Genomic DNA, 20,336 nt, shown 5'->3' on the forward strand with positions numbered 1-20,336 from the left:
TGATTGTATTTAATAGTAAGAAAATTGTACAGTTTTTGCCTTTTTCTACTTCCACGTTGTTTCGCAATGTGAATGAGATCCGTGGAGAAGTGTAGAACTCGCCACCACCACCACCACCACCGCTACGACCAAACATGCGTCTAAACTCGATTCAGTGATGAAGCAGCCTTCAGTCGATTTAATTTTTTTTTAATGGTTTTCACTGGAATTGTAGACTGACATGACGAATAGATGTCTTTAGTGGAGTGTTATTTCTAAATGTTTTTTTTTTTTTTTTTTTTTTTTTTTGAGGTTTTATTTAAATTGTGATGGAAGTTCAACATTCATTTTCTTTTTTCCATGCTACTGTCTGCGCAGAGGTATAGCGACGTGCGTACACCACCACAGTCATTTTTGTAGTTTCCTTTGGTCGGGTTGTTTTTTTTTTGTCTGATTAAAACTGAAAAGATTCACATCCTGCTTTTATGTTTTGTTTTGTTTTTTACTCTCGTACAACTTTCAAGTGTGAAATGTTTTCCTGTCGCTGACACATCCGTGATTATGATTATGTATTGAACAATTACATGTGACTTCTATTTCCTAAATACAAGCAAAAGAGGGAGAGAGAAACGATCAACATGATCTTTTTATAAAAACAATGAGGTGCAACACTGGGAAATGTTATTGCAACATCAGGAATTTGTAGTCTTCTGCATGTATATGTATAAATAATATTCCAGGTGTGAGGTATTAAAGGATGTTGGTGCACAATCTGGAGGTGAAGAAGGTCCCCAGGTGAAGCCGAGAGCATTAAAATGGTGTACGGTCGCACACCTAGCCGTGGATCATCACCTTATAACTATGATCATTTCCCAGCATTGAGGCGTTCAAGCTGTTCTTGAAGTTTGCAGAGCGAAACTGACCGAATAGATCAAAATAATTTGTTGCTCTATGAAGGTCAGTGAGGTCATTAAGAAATATGTACAATTGCTCTGGATGGAACAGAAACTGTGGTTGTACCATCGTTACCAGTGTTTGTAAGCATTTAATTGACAAACGCAAACTACCTGCGTGTTCAACTCTCTGAACTCCTTCCAGCCAATCACAATCCACTATTTACACACGAACTTCCAGCCAATCACAATCCACTATTCACACACGAACTTCCAGCCAATCACAATCCACTATTAACACTGACCAGGAGATGGAAATGACACAGGAATCCTGCCACACTAGTAAGTGTTTATAATCTCCAATTTACTTTCCATCAAGTCGACAATATTGCTGATATTTTGGAGTGATTGATTTGAACCCTACAGGGACTACATTTTCATCACCACATCCATGTTTCTAATAACAGATTTTTTTTCCCCTTACAATATTATTATAGAATAGTAGAAGCACAGAAGTTCATCTGTTCTTCAGAGCTTGCTGTCCTGCTTGGACTCTGAGGTGGTAAGAGGAGGTAGATGTTTGTATTTAGGTGTGATGTTAATATAAACAGAGCTTTCGTAAGGATCACGCAGCACGATGCGATGAAGATCCCGACTGTCCTTCTGGACCTCCTCAAGACTCTTCTCTGTAGACACGCTCCTGTCGGGTTCCTCCGGGTACAAACTGTCTCCTGTAGGACACACAAGGCAAAGCAAGATGTTTGAGCAGCGTTAATCTGGAATCTATCCATGAGCACAAATCTCCCAAAACATCTATTGGAACATCTACCCAGAAGAGTGGAGGTTATTCCAACAATACACAGGAACTAAATGTGGAGTGAGATGTACAATCAATCTCATGCTCAGGTGTCCCAATACTTTTATTCTGTAGTGTAGCTCTCACAGTGACTCAAAACATCTGATCCAAACCTGGTAAGAGAGATATGTGGCAGTCTGAAGTCCTTATGATGACAGGTAGACATCTCTCGCAGCCTTCCGTCGATCTCCGTCTGGCAAAGTCGTGAAGGTCGCTTAGTGAAGAAAAGTTTAACATTCGGCCGATATCGTAGAACTGAGGTGGCGCGATCCAGAGGTCTTTTTCTCTGTAGCTGTGGAGTATTTCAGGTGGTGTAGACCACTGGAGGAAGCAGAGATAAAGAGTGTACAGGGTCAAAAATGTTTGAGCTCAAGCTGGATGTCTCAGTCTGCATTTATTCCTGTTATAATAATCTCCAGTCTTTTGGGAAGATGTTCCACTAGATTTTGTGGAGATTTGTAGCTCATTCAGCCACAAAGACAATCAATTTGGGGGTGAGGAGGACAAACTTTGCATCAGTGAGACCTATCACTTAATCAGGAACACCTGCGACTTCATGCATTTATCCAATCATTATTCGCAGATTAAACACAGATCAGACACACAAATCTGCACGTGATAAATTACTAAAATCTTATAGAAATAATGTGAATTCTTTAGAATTAAATTTTATTCTCATTCAAGAATTGGCACTAATGTAATTCTTCATAATGTGTGAATGCAGTATGAGAAGGAGGTTTGTGTAGAAAGCAGAGGCGTAATGATACACATATTCCTACAGAATTTTTTCGGTACAGGGTTTTCGGGTTCGGTGCCCGTCTGCACGTGCAAATCTGAGTTTCCTCAGGAAAGTATTAAGTGGTGGACCGCAAGTTTATTTAGTCTCCGCCTCGCACTTTGAGCTCAGTGTCACTTTTTTTTATTATTATTATTATTAAACTTAAAAACATACACAACAGTACCAGGAGTATGAAATACAAATACAATACTGGACATACGGTTTGTAGTGTGTTGTAACAATTTTGTTTCGTGAAACTGTGGCCCCTCCCTTTTTTCACGACAGTCTAGCGGATTCTTCTGCATTTGCTTTGAAGAATTTCTCTTAAAAGGAGAAAATCCTGACAATTCCACATAGAGAGTGAATGAATGAAGACATTTGTTAAAGTATGCTGAAATAAGTAAAACAGTTCAGTAGAACAAATCCTTAGAAAACACACACACACACACACACATCTGTATTACTCAAATTGGGTCTAAAATGTATTACCTATTTAATTAAAATTTTCTATTTATTTAATGAATTTCATTTGTGCCAAATAAATCGATTAATCAATTTAATTCATATAAAAAATTTTATTGCATTAATTAAATTTATTATATTTGATTTTTAAATATTTTGATTGTGTAAAATATAAAATATTATTTTATATATTATTTAACCAAGCAGACATTTTTATTAAAAATTTTATTAAAAAAAACTTTTGATGTAACTGTTGATGTAATAAACTGCATTGAGAATAAAAACAACAAGCAATTTCATGTTTTGGATTTTTTTCCCTTTTAAACGTACCGGAATTAAACTGAACCGGGAATTTTGTGTACCGTTACACTGAAACACACACACACACACACACACACAGTAGTCACCTTGTAGAGTTGTATCTCCCTCTGGTCCTGCAGTGTTTCCGGTTTGTCCTTTAAACAGCACATGTAAAACGCAGTGTCGTAGCGTCTCTGCTTCTGCGACGTGCTCCTGGGGGTGAGCCAGTTCCCCCACTCGTGCAGAGCCCAGATGTTGGGTAAACACTCCAGCTCTCTGCACATCTGGATAAAATTCGACGAGTTCTCCAGGACCAGCGATCTCCATTTAGCGATCAGAGTTTTGTCCCAGCGATCGGACAGCCCTGTCAGCGCCTTGTCGTGTTCCTCAGTGTCCAGAGTGTTCGCCTGGTCCTTGGGAACCACCAGGAGAACCCCTGCTTCCTCAAAGGTCTCTCTGACCGCACAGATTCTGAACGCCACGTCCCCCGGGATGGGAGAGCCGAGCTGCTTCCGGTCAGTGGAGAACATCGGAGGTCTGGTCTCCTGCGGCTGCTTGACTGTCGCGATGCCGAACTTGGGCAAGTGTGAAAAAGCTTTAAAGACCTCCAACCACTCACTGGAGAAGTCTGAAGGTTCCACTAATCCACCTGGAAACACGTAAGCGTTGGGCATGAAGCCACTTTTCCCGCTCCGTTTGAGCAGCAAGACCTCATAGTCGAACCCTGGTTTGGGTTTTAAACTTGATCTAAATGCAGGAGTTTCTCTCCAAAGAGACTCAACGCTCCGCTTGTATTTGCTTCCAGCAGCGAGGATGACTGTGGCCGCTTCCTTCCAGTGCTTTAAAGCAGAGTTCATCTTCAGCTGCAGTTGAAACATCGACATAAACCTATATTCATATAATTGTTACACTGTATTCACATTTATTCTCATTAAACACAATATTTACATACACACACAATGTGAAATACACAACAGCGCCTGTACTTCTTGAGGAGTCTTAAGAAAGCTCTTCTGTCCCTAAGGATTCCAAAGAGTTTTTACCGCTGCATCATCAAGATCATCCTGAGCAACTCCATCACTGTATGGTAGGGAGTCTCCACTGTGTGTGAACGTAAAGGGTGCCCGACTCATCACTGGCACCCGACTACCCGCCATGGAGCACCTTCACCACAGCAGACGTCTGTGCAGAGCTCACAAACATCATCAAGAACTCTTCACATCCCAGTCACAAACTGTTCAACCTCCTTCCATCATGAAGGAGATACAGGAACATACAGTGAGGAAAATAAGTATTTGAACACGCTGCTATTTTGCAAGTTCTCCCACTTAGAAATCATGAAGGGGTCTGAAATTGTCATGGTAGGTGCATGTCCACTGTGAGAGACATAATCTAAAAAAAAAATCCAGAAATCACAATATATGATTTTTAAACTATTTATTTGTATGATACAGCTGCAAATAAGTATTTGAACACCTGTCTATCAGCTAGAATTCTGACCCTCAAAGACCTGTTAGTCTGCCTTTAAAATGTCCACCTCCACTACATTTATTATCCTAAATTAGATGCACCTGTTTAAGGTCGTTAGCTGCATAAAGACACCTGTCCACCCCATACAATCAGTAAGAATCCAACTACTAACATGGCCAAGACCAAAGAGCTGTCCAAAGACACTAGAGACAAAATTGTACACCTCCACAAGGCTGGAAAGGGCTACGGGGTAATTGCCAAGCAGCTTGGTGAAAAAAGGTCCACTGTTGGAGCAATCATTAGAAAATGGAAGAAGCTAAACATGACTGTCAATCGCCCTCGGACTGGGGCTCCATGCAAGATCTCACCTCGTGGGGTCTCAATGATCCTAAGGAAGGTGAAAAATCAGCCCAGAACTACACGGGAGGAGCTCGTCAATGACCTGAAAAGAGCTGGGACCACCGTTTCCAAGGTTACTGTTGGTAATACACTAAGACGTCATGGTTTGAAATCATGCATGGCACGGAAGGTTCCCCTGCTTAAACCAGCACATGTCCAGGCACGTCTTAAGTTTGCCAATGACCATTTGGATGATCCAGAGGAGTCATGGGAGAAAGTCATGTGGTCAGATGAGACCAAAATAGAACTTTTGGGTCATAATTCCACTAAACGTGTTTGGAGGAAGAAGAATGATGAGTACCATCCCAAGAACACCATCCCTACTGTGAATCATGGGGGTGGTAGCATCATGCTTTGGAGGTGTTTTTCTGCACATGGGACAGGGCGACTGCACTGTATTAAGGAGAGGATGACCGGGGCCATGTATTGCGAGATTTTGGGAAACAACCTCCTTCCCTCAGTTAGAGCATTGAAGATGGGTCGAGGCTGGGTCTTCCAACATGACAATGACCCGAAGCACACAGCCAGGATAACCAAGGAGTGGCTCTGTAAGAAGCATATCAAGGTTCTGGTGTGGCCTAGCCAGTCTCCAGACCTAAACCCAATAGAGAATCTTTGGAGGGAGCTCAAACTCCGTGTTTCTCAGCGACAGGCCAGAAACCTGACTGATCTAGAGAAGATCTGTGTGGAGGAGTGGGCCAAAATCCCTCCTGCAGTGTGTGCAAACCTGGTGAAAAACTACAGGTAACGTTTGACCTCTGTAATTGCAAACAAAGGCTACTGTACCAAATATTAACATTGACTTTCTCAGGTGTTCAAATACTTATTTGCAGCTGTATCATACAAATAAATAGTTAAAAAATCATACATTGTGATTTCTGAATTTTTTTTTTAGATTATGTCTCTCACAGTGGACATGCACCTACGATGACAATTTCAGACCCCTCCATGATTTCTAAGTGGGAGAACTTGCAAAATAGCAGGGTGTTCAAATACTTATTTTCCTCACTGTACACACCAGAACCAGCAGGTTCAGGGACAGCTTTTTTCCAACCACCATCATCACCATCACCCTTCTGAACTCTACACTACAGTGTTAGATCACTGTATAAACACTGTGTAACTTCTAACAATGTACAGGTTGCATATTGTAAATGTTTATACCCCTCATTCTCTATACACACATCTGCACTAGTTTATTTATAAGTGCATCTATATACACACCTAAAATACTGTACATCCTGCCTATTATTTCACATTTACATCTACATATATTTTCAGATTTTGCAAATTTTTTTTAATGCCATAACCTCATAACCTTCTACTTGTATCTTACAAAACAGTATATATACACACACACACACACACACACACACACACACACACACACACACACACACATATATATATATATATATATATATATATATATGTGTGTGTGTGTGTGTGTGTGTGTGTGTGTATATATATATAATTACATACTGCACATATATTACATAAACTGCATTTTATTGCAATGACAAAAGTTGTATCTATCTATAATTCTCGCATACACTTACACACACACACACACACACACAATAATCACACACTCTCATTACACACACATATAATACTCACAAATTCTGGAATCGACTCCTTACACTTGAATCAAATCGACTCCTTCAGCCCCTTTTGACCACCTAAAGTTCACCGGAACGTACCGAGTCCCAAATCACGCACTAGTCCACTTATTACGTCACTGAACACATTAAGGGGAAACAGGGCGTGATCTCTATATAGTCTACTAATTATAAGTATGTGCGGATTGGAACACTGCCTCAGTTCTTCTTCGCTTTTATTTGATAGCTGTGTCTCTGCTTCTTCTGGCTTTTCTCTCTCACTCCGAAACAAACGACATGTTGATTATCGCCACCAAGTGTTCACATCATACAATTGCTCGATTAAATTGCTCGATCTTTTTCAGCAAAGCCTACACATAACAAACGTCACATATCATAAACTTGTGCTCCAGAACATCTGATTACATGCATATTATCAACTTGTGCTGTTAATATCATGAACAGCAGCTACGCTAATTTCTCTCCACTGCTTCTCTTTCTCTCCCCATCCCGAGGCATGCTGAGGTTGCTACAGCTCCAGTCACGTCCCACCTCATGCAGATTATGGACCTTCAAAGAAATAGATGCGGAACTCGCAAACTTTCCGAACCATCTAGAGACGTACCAGTGCCAGCTGGATCCTACTTCATGTGTGAAGTATGGACACTGGACCTGCTGGAGTGTTTAAAGGCTCTGGCATGGAGAAGCTGGTGTTGGATCTGTGATTATCACAAATGATCACAAATGCTAGTAGCTCCTAGTTTTATAACCAAAAAGACTGTATAGGACTGTAGAAAGATCATTACTTGTAATCTAACACTCCAGTGCTCATGTTAGTTCTCACTCTCCAGTGTTCTGTAGTGTTTAAAGACTATAATCACAGTCTTGATGTCACCCAAATGAGGATGGGTTCCCCTTTTGAGTCTGGTTCCTCTCAAGGTTTCATCTAAAGAAGTTTTTCCTTGCCACAGTCGCCACGGCTGCTCATCAGGGATAAACACACATCGTTCACCTTCACTGTTGATTTCTGTAAAGCTGCTTTGAGACAATGTCTGTTGTCAAAAGCGCTATAGAAATAAACTTGACTTGACTTGACTTTACTTAATTTCTCTTTCTTTATATGTATATCTGTGTTTAGTTTAGTCCTGTGTTACGTGTAGTCTCATTCATTAACCCCCTATGTACACGAGTGATTGTCTCTGAGTGCTGCTCTCAATTTAAAGTCACTGAATACTGATTCTGTTACATGCTAAAGTTACAGCTAACATGGTATAAATTCGGGAGTTGTTTCTTTCTTGGCCGGGGAGATAACCTTTCTTAGAATTGATTAAAGATTATACTGTCTGTTCGGTGGATGAACAGATCAAAGAATTGTATCATTGATTCTATTACTGTTAATTCTAAGATTTAATCTAAATATTTATAATTAACTATAACCCGTTATTATTACTCGTACGTATTTCCCTTTTTGCAAGCTAAATTGCTACACCTCATCTATTTTAAAATCTGCCTCAGTCATTGCCTCGCCACGTTACCATGTTAAGCGCACCTTTACATCAACTACAGCAGGAAGTTTTATCAGTAATCTCCCGGAGTTGTTGAGATTAATTGGATCTCTGTCTGACTCCACAGAGCTCGACTGGGCCACTGAATGTCTAGAATCAACGTTACGGTACACTCAAGGAAGGAGAACCTCCTGAGTTACAGAAAAGCTCTTAGTGCTGCTGATCAGCATATTTCTCCACCCTCATAGAAAATAACAAGCAGAATCCAAGATTTATTGTTCAGCACGGTAGCAAAATTAGCAGGAAATAAAATAACTACAATAATATGCAAACCATCAATAGGTAGAAATGATTTCATGAACTTTTTAATACAAAAGTTGAAACATCAGGCAAAAATCCAGACAATTCGGATAAATCTAAACTATTTTATAAATAACTCTGTAGACAGCAGTGTAATTATAACAGACAATCAATTACAAAGTTTTACTACTTTTAAAGAGAATGACTTTTTCTGCCTCTTCCTGCTTCTCCCATTAGGGTTCGCCAGACCCCCCTGTCCTCTACATCTGCCTCTTTCAACCCAACTACCTGCATGTCTTCCCTCACCACATCCATAAACCTCCTCCTTGATCTTCCTCTTTTCCTCCTGCCTGGTGTCTCCATCCTCAGCATTCTCCTACTGATATACCCCATGTCCCTCCTCTACACATGTCCAATCCATCTCAATCTCACCTCCCTCACCTTGTCTCCAAAACGTCCTACATGCGCTGTCCCTCTACTAAACTCATTTCTAATGCTGTCCATCGTCGTCACTCCCAACGAACATCTCAACATCTTCAGCTCTGCTTCCTCCAGCTCCACCTCCTGTCATTTACTCAATGCCACTGTCTTTAAACCAGACACACGGCCCGTTGGGATTATTAATCCGGCCCGCCGAATGTGACCAAATTCTATTAAAATCGGTACGGGTAAACCTTGTTCAATTTACTTTTCACCTGTAATGCCTACATTTCCCCAAAAGATGTCGCACTTCAGATATATTGACCTTGTTTGCGTGTATTACCGTATTTTCCTGACTATTAAACGCACCCAAATACAAGACGCACCTACTGAATTTGAATTTGTCATACAACATCTCAGGTCTCACCACAGTCCTATAAACTTTCCCTTTCACTCTCACAGATACTCTTCTATCACAAATCACTTCTATCACTGTTCTCCACCCACTCCACCCTGCCTGCACTCTTTTCTTCACTTCTCTAACACACTTTTCATTACTTTGCACTGTTGACCCCAGGTATCTGAACTCCACCACCTTCTCCACCTCTTCTCCAAGCAACCGCACCCCTCCACTGCCCTCCCTCTCATTCACACACATGTACTCTGTCTTACTCCTACTGACTTTCATTCCCCTTCTCTCCAGTGTGTACCTCCACCTCTCCAGGCTCTTCTCAACCTGCTCCCTACTCTCACCACAAATCACAATATCATCTGCAAACATTAGTCCATGTAGACTCCTGTCTGACCTCATCCATCAACCTGTCCATCACCACTGCAAACAGGAAAGGGCTCAGAGCCGATCCTGGATGCAGTCCAACCTCCACCTTGAATCAGTTTGTCATTCATACTGCACACTTCACTCCTGTCACACTGCCCTCATACATGTCCTGCACCACCCTCACATACTTCTCTGACACACCTGACTTCCTAATACAATACCACAACTCCTCTCTCGCACCCTGCCATACGCTTTCTCTTAATCCACAAGACACAATGCTACTCCTTCTGACCTTCTCTGTACTTCTCCATCAACATTCTCAAAGCAAATAATTCATCTGTGGTGCTCTTCCTCGGCATGAAACCATACTGCTGCTCACAGATAGATTCCTCTTCTCTCAGCCTAGCTTCCACTACTCTTTCCCATAACTTCATCTGTTTTCTGTTCTGTTCTTGCCTTTATTTTGTTTAACCACCAGATGTCGCCAGTGTGTTATTTATTTTCCTGCACTGATTAACAATTGTCTCCACGTGTGTGTCATTGCTTGTGCTTATATAAGTCCTCCTTGTAAATCTGTTGTGGTTTGTTTCCCTGTATCTCAGGCATTATCTTGAGCAAGTACCTGTGTGGATTTTTCTTCAATTGTTTTGAGTTTGTTTCCGTGCTTGGGATCACATCTCATCTCCCACGCAGCCAACTCTATGAACTTTTCTAGCTAGCTACTGTATGTTTCTAATTGTGTGAAACCGTTACCACAAGATTAAACATAAAACTCATAACATCATGAAATTTTTCTTTCGCATGAACTAGGAGATCTGAGTCTGTTCCAGCATGATGCCCCTGTGCACAAAGCCTCCTGACCCACATCAGTACCTGACTTTACTAACACTCTTGTAGCTGAATGAGCACAAAACCTCCACAAAATCTAGTGCAACATCTTCCCAAAAGAGTGGAGCTTAGTATAACAGCAAATGGGGACTGAATGTGGAATGGGATATATATGTATAGTCACACAAACAAACATCTGCCAAGGAGCCTTAATAAAGGATATTGTGTGATATCTTCTTATATCTCCCAAATTTAATTATAAAAAGAGGCTTTTAATGATTATACACAAAGGAAAGTAATAGATCCACTTACTAACACCAGAAAATGAAACACTGCAACACCAATACTGCTCATGTTGTAGCTACAAACACACAACTATGAGAGTTTAGTTCTTGTTTTCCAAGAAATCAGATGTCAGCACTTGTGGTTTTTCTTGACAAATGTAAGACTATTCTCAATCTGCATGTGTGAACAAAAGATTCTTATTGCATTCAAGTGTGTATTTAAATACACCATGCTCAGTCAGTAGCTGGGAGAGAGAGAGAGAGAGAGAGAGAGAGAGAGAGAGAGAGAGAGAGAGAGAGAGAGAGTGTGTGTGTGTGTGTGTGTGGGGGGGGGGGTTTCTTTCTCAGCGTTCTTTTACAGATAATACCCCATGTCATGACATGTGATGGTTCAGAATTAACCAGAGTTCAAATACATTCAAATTATAATTTTATTTGACTGACACACACACACACACACACACACACACACACACACACACACAACCACACACAGTACAACATGCAGTGAAATGCCTTTTACAACTGATCTGGGACACATTATAATCAAAATTTAATTAGCTGCAGTACACAAAGTAATTTACAATAAAAAATAGAAAAGTAATTATGCTCTGTTTCTCTCTCTCTCTCTCTCTCTCTCTCTCTCTCTCTCTCTCTCTCTCTCTCTCTCTCTCTCTCTCTCAGACCTCGAAGTGTCCTCTCTCTGTTACAGCCTGCAGAGGGAAAATAATAGAAACATCACAGGAATTTGCACATCAAAGACATTAATGGAGGTCAAATTTATTTCCAAAATATAATGTATGTAATAACCTACGTTTGCAGTTTCATCACCTGAGATTCTGTAAAAATGAACAATTATATTAAATTATGTATAAAAATTGGGTTTTTAACATACAGTGGCTGTGAAACGTGTAGAAACACCGAGTCTTTTATGGTTGTTAAGAAACAAACAAGTTTATTTTACTTCCATGCAACAAACTTGAAAAAAGGCAAAAACACACAAGGACTGGAGAGAAGATGTGATCAGACTCCCTCACCCCCACAGTCACACATGAAGCTTAATGGTTTGGGGTTGTTTTGAAGCAGGGAAGTTTGGAGGCTTTTTCCAGAAAGTGAAAGGAATCCTGAACCAACATGTCTACAACAAGACGAAGAGCCGAAGCAACGAATACATCCGAGTACTGTAAGAGTTATTTAGAGAGCAAACAGACGTCTGGAGTGTTTATCTGTTATGGAATGACCTGCCCAGTCACCGCACCTCAATCCTACTGAACTGCTCTGAGATGAACTGGATCACAAGGTCAGAGAGAAAATCTCCAACTAGTGAAGAACATGTTTGGTTTAAACAACAGTTTTACAAGAGACTTCATGTTTGGAGAAATGAATTGTCTGAAAGTGTAAAGTTGTTGCTCTGCTAAGGGAGAATTTTTCAATGATAATAAAGTGGAACATCTGAACATTTATACAGATACACTACTGATTTTGTTGCACAGAAAAGAAAAAAACATGCATGTGTCTCTCAAAAACCATAAGACTTTAAAAGGCTCTGTACCATTATTTAATAAAATTAAATAAAAACTATTATTATAAAACTTTAATAAAACTGACCTGGTGAAGTTTCAGTCTTTCTACAGAAATAAACCCCCATAACAGCCATCGGAACAACCAGGATTATTGGCAGTGTAACACATAAGCGGATGAGAGACTCGACATCTGTGGAGAAACAATTCAGTACTGTTAGGGGGAAGAAACAGTGCTCAACACACACACACACACACACACACACACACACACACACACACACACACACACACACACACACACACACACACACACACACACATGCAGTAACTCACCATCACTGCTGTTGTTTATTGATATTTCAGGTCCTTTGTCTTTATGTAAACTGACTGTAATATTATTTATGATCTTCCAGTTGCCTTTTGCCGTGTACTGTGTGTGCACGTGTAAGACACAGAGATATTGTCCAGCATCTGACTCTGTTACATTTCTGATCCTGATGTTATGGCTGGTTTTGCTATCAGATTCGTTCGAGATCCTGTGAAGCAGATCTTCTTGCACATTGCAGTGGTGATTGTACTTCACAGCAATCATTTCAAAATCATAAGAATACACACAGCTGCTGCTCCTTTCAATGGTCTTAATCCAGTACACAGTAAATTCCTGGTGGTCATATCCTGCTGCCAAGTTAAAACAGCAGTTTAACAGAACATCCCCCCCTTCAGTTAGCTCGACTGAAGATCTTTCCTCAGATTTGGTCGTCAATGAGGGAAAAACAGTTTTACTGATTATTCTGAGAAACAAAAATCTTCTTGAGAAAATACAGAAAATGAAAACGTACTCACTTTCTTCATTTGCGTGAGCGACTACGTATGATGTAACAGTGCTGGGAGACGGTTTGAATGGATACAAATAATAAGAATCCAGAGCAGAAGCACATCGAAAAAATCCACTTCTTGCTATTAGAGGACAGTTTTCACCAACTTTGTCTGATTCTGTCTTTGTGCAGGATTGCGCGATATTATTACGATTTGTATATGTGTGACCACACATATAACCACAATCCATTTCGCAATTCGTATCAAATCTGCTCTCAGACATTCGACTTATATGCCATTCACTGCTGTTGCAATCCAATTGCACTTCTTCATTTGCTGTATAAATGAATTCTGTGTGTCCTTAGGGGAGAAAAAAGATTATTAAGAGACCTTTTGTTATTATTGTTTACTTATATCATGTAACCCACAATATCATTCAACAACAAAAGGAAATGTAAAAATTACTCACCGTGGCTGCTGCTGAGGTAGAAACTCAAAAGAACCAGAAGATACAGCAACATTCTTACACTTTTTTATTCTGAACAAATAAACAACTGAAGTGATTAATGTTGGAAATGTTTTATCTTTTCTTCATGAAAAATATAGAAATAAATTGTCTTCGAGGAGGTGAAGAGTATCGTGGCTCCTGCAGTAAATACTGTGAAGACTTTTTAAACAAGTGGGAAGAAACTAAAGTCTCATATATACACACACACATACACACACACACACACACACACACGTCATATTACTAATATTAGACACGTGTGCATACGTGTGTGTTAAAGAGAGAGAAAGAAAAATTGAATGCTGATGAGAAAAGTGTGAACAGAAACATTGCAGGAAACCGATATCATGTTTAAGACGTGACATTAGTGTGTATGACAGATTTCAAATATAATGATGAGCATCCTCATGTGCGTTTCTCTGAAATACAGTCTTCACAAATACCAAAAATGTAATTGCGTTAGCTTCATTATACTTACACAGACCTGACCTGAAGCAGTGTTTGTAACGATTTCACCGTGATTTCAGAACTGTCTTTATCTCTTCTGTTTTTGCCTTTTGTTTGTATAACCACCTGATATCGCCAGTGTGATGTCGCCTCCACTAATAACAAATATATATTCCCGGGCTGAGACAAGCTAGCTAGCTTCGGGGTTGGCCGACCTCCTGTATTTGTAAGTATGTCCGAGACCAAATCAATTTCCTTACCTCCGTAGGCATAAAAAAAAGTCTAACTCAGATGTATTAATGTGTGCAGAGCTAAGATAAAGGTAAAAAGGCCAGCAGTACTGATTCTGAAGGCTCTGGGCAGATTAGATTGACATGGCAGCACATAGAGACTGAAATCTGATTGGACAAATAATCTAACATCTACATACACGTACTGGAAGCAGTGCAGCCGAGAGAAACGCTACGAAATAAAGAGAATAAACTGTAATCAATTAATACAATTTAATGGAACAGATATTAGAATTCAGGTTGTAAATGTAGGTCAGTGCTTCTGATAGTGTTTAGGCTAAAGGTTTTACTGACCCTGACTGCCCACCACTGGTCTACTCACCTGGTACTCTGATCTTCAGGAGAACCGGCAAAACATCCAACTTCCTCCTTACTGACTCTTCAAGAATCTCCTTTGTCTACCGCATCCAGACTCGTTGTTCAACAACAAAGTTCTCCATTTTCTTAATTTCTCTTTCTTTATATGTATATCTGTGTTTAGTTTAGTCCTGTGTTACGTGTAGTCTCATTCATTAACCCCCTATGTACACGAGTGATTGTCTCTGAGTGCTGCTCTCAATTTAAAGTCACTGAATACTGATTCTGTTACATGCTAAAGTTACAGCTAACATGGTATAAATTAGGAAACAGCAGCAAGTTTTATCAGTAATCTCCCGGAGTTGTCGACATTAATTAGATCTCTGGGCCACTGAATGTCTATGTCTACGTTACACTCTAGATGATGGAGCTCCCCTTAAAACCAAAATGATCATCGAGGGAAAAATTCGCACTGTGGTATAACGATCACCTTAAAACAAACCACTCGGAAATTAGAACGTAAATGGCATCAAACCAAATTGACAGCATTTGTAATAGCATGTAAGAAGAACCTCCTGAGTTACAAAAAAGCTCTTAGTGCTGCTGATCAGCATATTTCTCCACCCTCATAGAAAATAACAAGCAGAATCCAAGATTTATTGTTCAGCACGGTAGCAAAATTAACAGGAAATAAAATAACCACAATAATATGCACACCATCAATAGGAATTAATGATTTCATGAACTTTTAAATAACAAAGTTGAAACATCAGGCAAAAAATCCAGACGATTCATATAAATCAAAACTATTTCATAAATAACTCTGTAGACAGCAGTGTAATTATAACAGACAATCAATTACAAAGTTTTACTCCTATTTAAGAGAATGACTTCTACTTCTGCATCTTCTTTCCGCTTCTCCCATTACGGGTCGCCAAACCCCCCTGTCCTCTACATCTGCCTCTTTTCCTCCTTCCTGGTGGCTCCATCCTCAGCATTATCCTACTGATATACCCCATGTCCCTCCTCTGCACATGTCCAAACCATCTCAATCACACCTCCCTCACCTTGTCTCCAAAACGTCCTACATGCGCTGTCCATCTAATAAACTCATTTCTAATGCTGTCCATCGTCGTCATTCCCAATGAACATCTCAACATCTTCAGCTCTGCTACCTCCAGCTGCACCTCCTGTCTTTTACTCAATGCCACTGTCTCTAAACCAGACACACTGGTTGGGTTTATTAATCCGGCCCGCCGAATGTGACCAAATTCTATTAAAATCGGTACGGGTAAACCTTGTTCAATTTACCTTTCCCCTGTAATGCCCACTTTTCCCCAAAAGATGTCGCACTTCAGATACATTGACCTTGTTCACGTGTATTACCGTATTTTCCTGACTATTAAACGCACCCAAATATAAGACGCACCTACTGAATTGAAAACTAATGAACTTTACACAGGCTTTAACGAAAGACAGTGTCTGTTACACGGCTTGTATCTAAACAGTAGCCGACCAAGAAAGTCATTGTTCACTGTCTTCCTCCTTCCTTTCACAACTATTTCTCTTGAGAGTTTATCTTTTAGCATCATGAATCTTTTTTTGCAGCTCAGAACACACACATACAGTGAGGAAAATAAGTATTTGAACACCCTGCTATTTTGCAAGTTCTCCCACTTAGAAATCATGGAGGGGTCTGAAATTGTCATCGTAGGTGCATGTCCACTGTGAGAGACATAATCTAAAAAAAAAAATCCAGAAATCACAATATATGATTTTTAAACTATTTATTTGTATGATACAGCTGCAAATAAGTATTTGAACACCTGTCTATCAGCTAGAATTCTGACCCTCAAAGACCTGTTAGTCTGCCTTTAAAATGTCCACCTACACTACATTTATTATCCTAAATTAAATGCACCTGTTTGAGGTCATTAGCTGCATAAAGACACCTGTTTACCCCATACAATCAGTAAGAATCCAACTACTAACATGGCGAAGACCAAAGAGCTGTCCAAAGACACTAGAGACAAAATTGTACACCTCCACAAGGCTGGAAAGGGCTACGGGGTAATTGCCAAGCAGCTTGGTGAAAAAAGGTCCACTGTTGGAGCAATCATTAGAAAATGGAAGAAGCTAAACATGACTGTCAATCGCCCTCGGACTGGGGCTCCATGCAAGATCTCACCTCGTGGGGTCTCAATGATCCTAAGGAAGGTGAAAAATCAGCCCAGAACTACACGGGAGGAGCTCGTCAATGACCTGAAAAGAGCTGGGACCACCGTTTCCAAGGTTACTGTTGGTAATACACTAAGACGTCATGGTTTGAAATCATGCATGGCACGGAAGGTTCCCCTGCTTAAACCAGCACATGTCCAGGCACGTCTTAAGTTTGCCAATGACCATTTGGATGATCCAGAGGAGTCATGGGAGAAAGTCATGTGGTCAGATGAGACCAAAATAGAACTTTTGGGTCATAATTCCACTAAACGTGTTTGGAGGAAGAAGAATGATGAGTACCATCCCAAGAACACCATCCCTACTGTGAAGCATGGGGGTGGTAGCATCATGCTTTGGGGGTGTTTTTCTGCACATGGGACAGGGCGACTGCACTGTATTCAGGAAAGGATGACCGGGGCCATGTATTGCGAGATTTTGGGGAACAACCTCCTTCCCTCAGTTAGAGCATTGAAGATGGGTCGAGGCTGGGTCTTCCAACATGACAATGACCCGAAACACACAGCCAGGATAACCAAGGAGTGGTTCTGTAAGAAGCATATCAAGGTTCTGGCGTGGCCTAGCCAGTCTCCAGACCTAAACCCAATAGAGAATCTTTGGAGGGAGCTCAAACTCCGTGTTTCTCAGCGACAGGTCAGAAACCTGACTGATCTAGAGAAGATCTGTGTGGAGGAGTGGGCCAAAATCCCTCCTGCAGTGTGTGCAAACCTGGTGAAAAACTACAGGAAACGTTTGACCTCTGTAATTGCAAACAAAGGCTCCTGTACCAAATATTAACCTTGACTTTCTCAGGTGTTCAAATACTTATTTGCAGCTGTATCATACAAATAAATAGTTAAAAAATCATACATTGTGATTTCTGGATTTTTTTTTTAGATTATGTCTCTCACAGTGGACATGCACCTACGATGACAATTTCAGACCCCACCATGATTTCTAAGTGGGAGAACTTGCAAAATAGCAGGGTGTTTAAATACTTATTTTCCTCACTGTATATATATATATATGTACATATACACACACACACACACACACACACCGCATATCCTGGCCCGGCCCCTCTGTCAAATTTTAAAACCCATTGTGGCCCGTTAGGCAAAAAGTTTGCCAATCCCTGGTCTAAACCATACAACATCGCAGGTCTCACCACAGTCCTATAAACTTTTCCTTTTATTCTTGCAGATACTCTTCTATCACAAATCATTTCTGTTACTCTTCTCCATCCACTCCACCCTGCCTGCACTCTTTTCTTCACTCTGCACTGTTGACCCCAGGTACCTGAACTCCTCCACCTCTTCTCCCTGCAACCGCACCCCTCCACTGCCCTCCCTCTCATTCACACACATGTACTCTGTCTTACTCCTACTGACTTTCATTCCCCTTCTCTCCAGCACATACCTCCTCTCCAGGCTCTTCTCCACCTGCTCACTACTCTCACCACAAATAACAATATCATCTGCAAACATTAATCCATGGAGACTCCTGTCTGACCTCATCCATCAACCTGTCCATCACCATTGCAAACAGGCAAGGGCTCAGAGCCGATCCTTGATGCAGTCCAACCTCCACCTTAAACCAGTCTGTCATTCATACTGCACACTTTACTGCTGTCACACTGCCCTCATACATGTCCTGCACCACCCTCACATACTTCTCTGACACACCTCACTTCCTCATACAATACCACAACTCCTCTCTCCACCCTGTCGTAGGCTTTCTCCAAATCCACAAACACTAAATGCAACTCCTTCTGACCTTCTCCATCAACATTCTCAAAGCAAATAATTCATCTGTGGTGCTCTTCCTCGGCATGAAACCATACTGCTGCTCACAGATGGATTCCTCTTCTCTCAGCCTGGCTTCCACTACTCTTTCCCATAACTTCATCTGTTTTCTGTTCTGTTCTTGCCTTTATTTTGTTTAACCACCAGATGTCGCCAGTGTGTTCCTTTTTTTCCCTGCACTGATTAGCAATTGTCTCCACGTGTGTGTCATTGCCTGTGCTTATGTAAGTCCTTCTTGTAAATCTGTTGTGGTTTGTTTCCCTGTATCTCAGGCATTATCTTGAGTTGTCTTGAGCAAGTACCTGTGTGGATTTTTCTTCAATTGTTTTGAGTTTGTTTCCGTGCTTGGGATCACATCTCATCTCCCACGCAGCCAACTCTATGAACTTTTCTAGCTAGCTACTGTTTCTAATTGTGTGAAACCGTTACCACAAGATTAAACATAAAACTCATAACATATCATGAAATTTTTTTTCCGCATGAACTAGGAGATCTGAGTCTGTTCCAGCATGATGCCCCTGTGCACAAAGCCTCCTGACCCACATCAGTACCTGACTTTACTAACACTCTTGTAGCTGAATGAGCACAACACCTCCACAAAATCTAGTGCAACATCTTCCAAAAGAGTGGAGCTTAGTATAACAGCAAATGGGGACTAAATGTGGAATGGGATATATATGTACAGTCACACAAACAAACATATTTGCCAATAAGACACAATGTCATTTATTCTCCACTCAATAATAAATTTCCTCTTGTTTACTCAAATATAGAGGCACCATAAAGGATATTGTGTGATATTTTCTTATATCTCCAAAATTGCTTTATAAAAAGGGGCTTTTAATGATTATACACAAAAGAAAGTAATAAATCCACTTACTAACACCAGAAAATTAAACACTGCAACACCAATACTGCTTATGTTGTAGCTACAAACACACAACTATAAGAGAGTTTAGTTCTTGTTTTCCAAAAAATCAGATGTCAGCACTTGTGGTTTTTCTTGACAAATGTAAGACTATTCTCAATCTGCATGTGTGAACAAAAGATTCTTATTGCATTCAAGTGTGTATTTAAATACACCATGCTCAGTCAGTAGCTGGGAGAGAGAGAGAGAGAGAGAGAGAGAGAAAGAGAGAGAGAGAGAGAGAGAGAGAGAGAGAGAGAGAGAGAGAGAGAGAGAGAGAGAGAGAGAGAGAGAGAGTGTGTGTGTGTGTGTGTGTGTGTGTGTGGTGGTTGAGTGTCCACTTTTTTTCCTCCATTCTCAGCATTCTTCTACCGATATTACACAATGTCATGACATCGTATGGTACAGAATTAACCAGAGTTCAAATACATTAAAATTATAATTTTATTTCACACACACACACACACACACACACACACACACACACACACACATACACACATTACAAAATGGAGTGAAATGCCTTTTACAACTGATCTGAGACATTATAATAAAAATTAAATAGAATTTACAATAAAAAAAAAGAAATGGAATTATGCTCTCTCTCTCTCTCTCTCTCTCTCTCTCTCTCTCTCTCTCTCTCTCTCTCTCTCTCTCTCTCTCTCTCTCTCTC

General features: G+C 40.5%; 1 protein-coding gene and 1 long non-coding RNA gene across 3 annotated transcripts; both read right to left on the reverse strand.

The window, feature by feature from the left end:
* Positions 1-1,217: 1,217 nt before the first annotated feature.
* Positions 1,218-6,986, reverse strand: nudt19 (nudix (nucleoside diphosphate linked moiety X)-type motif 19). Its single transcript, XM_083550046.1, has 4 exons — positions 6,758-6,986; positions 3,376-4,131; positions 1,842-2,049; positions 1,218-1,603 (listed from the first exon to the last, which is right to left on the reverse strand). Exons 2-4 carry the CDS (start codon positions 4,123-4,125, stop codon positions 1,401-1,403), a joined length of 1,161 nt encoding a protein of 386 aa, XP_083406172.1. The 5' UTR covers positions 4,126-4,131; positions 6,758-6,986; the 3' UTR covers positions 1,218-1,400.
* A 4,481-nt stretch (positions 6,987-11,467) lies between these two features.
* On the reverse strand, positions 11,468-13,136 carry LOC310730719. Of its 2 annotated transcripts, XR_014534927.1 has the most exons (3): positions 12,462-13,136; positions 11,668-11,692; positions 11,468-11,566 (listed from the first exon to the last, which is right to left on the reverse strand). It is a non-coding gene; the product is annotated as an uncharacterized lncRNA (long non-coding RNA). The 2 variants fall into 2 exon arrangements; XR_014534928.1 differs by having other exon boundaries at positions 11,468-12,167.
* Between the last annotated feature and the right edge of the window lie 7,200 nt (positions 13,137-20,336).

Source organism: Silurus aristotelis (assembly GCF_946808225.1).
Source record: "Silurus aristotelis genome assembly, chromosome: 9".
NCBI lineage: Eukaryota > Metazoa > Chordata > Actinopteri > Siluriformes > Siluridae > Silurus > Silurus aristotelis.

What these genes read in the sequence shown, in the direction of transcription:
- nudt19 (XM_083550046.1), bottom strand. Translation starts at nt 4,125, where the DNA reads ATGAACTCTGCTTTAAAGCACTGGAAGGAAGCGGCCACAGTCATCCTC. An exon ending in GGGAGATACAACTCTACAAG is followed by an intron (nt 2,050 to 3,375) that starts GTGACTACTGTG and finishes TGCTTCCTCCAG; the next exon opens with TGGTCTACACCACCTGAAAT. An exon ending in CCACATATCTCTCTTACCAG is followed by an intron (nt 1,604 to 1,841) that starts GTTTGGATCAGA and finishes TGTGTCCTACAG; the next exon opens with GAGACAGTTTGTACCCGGAG.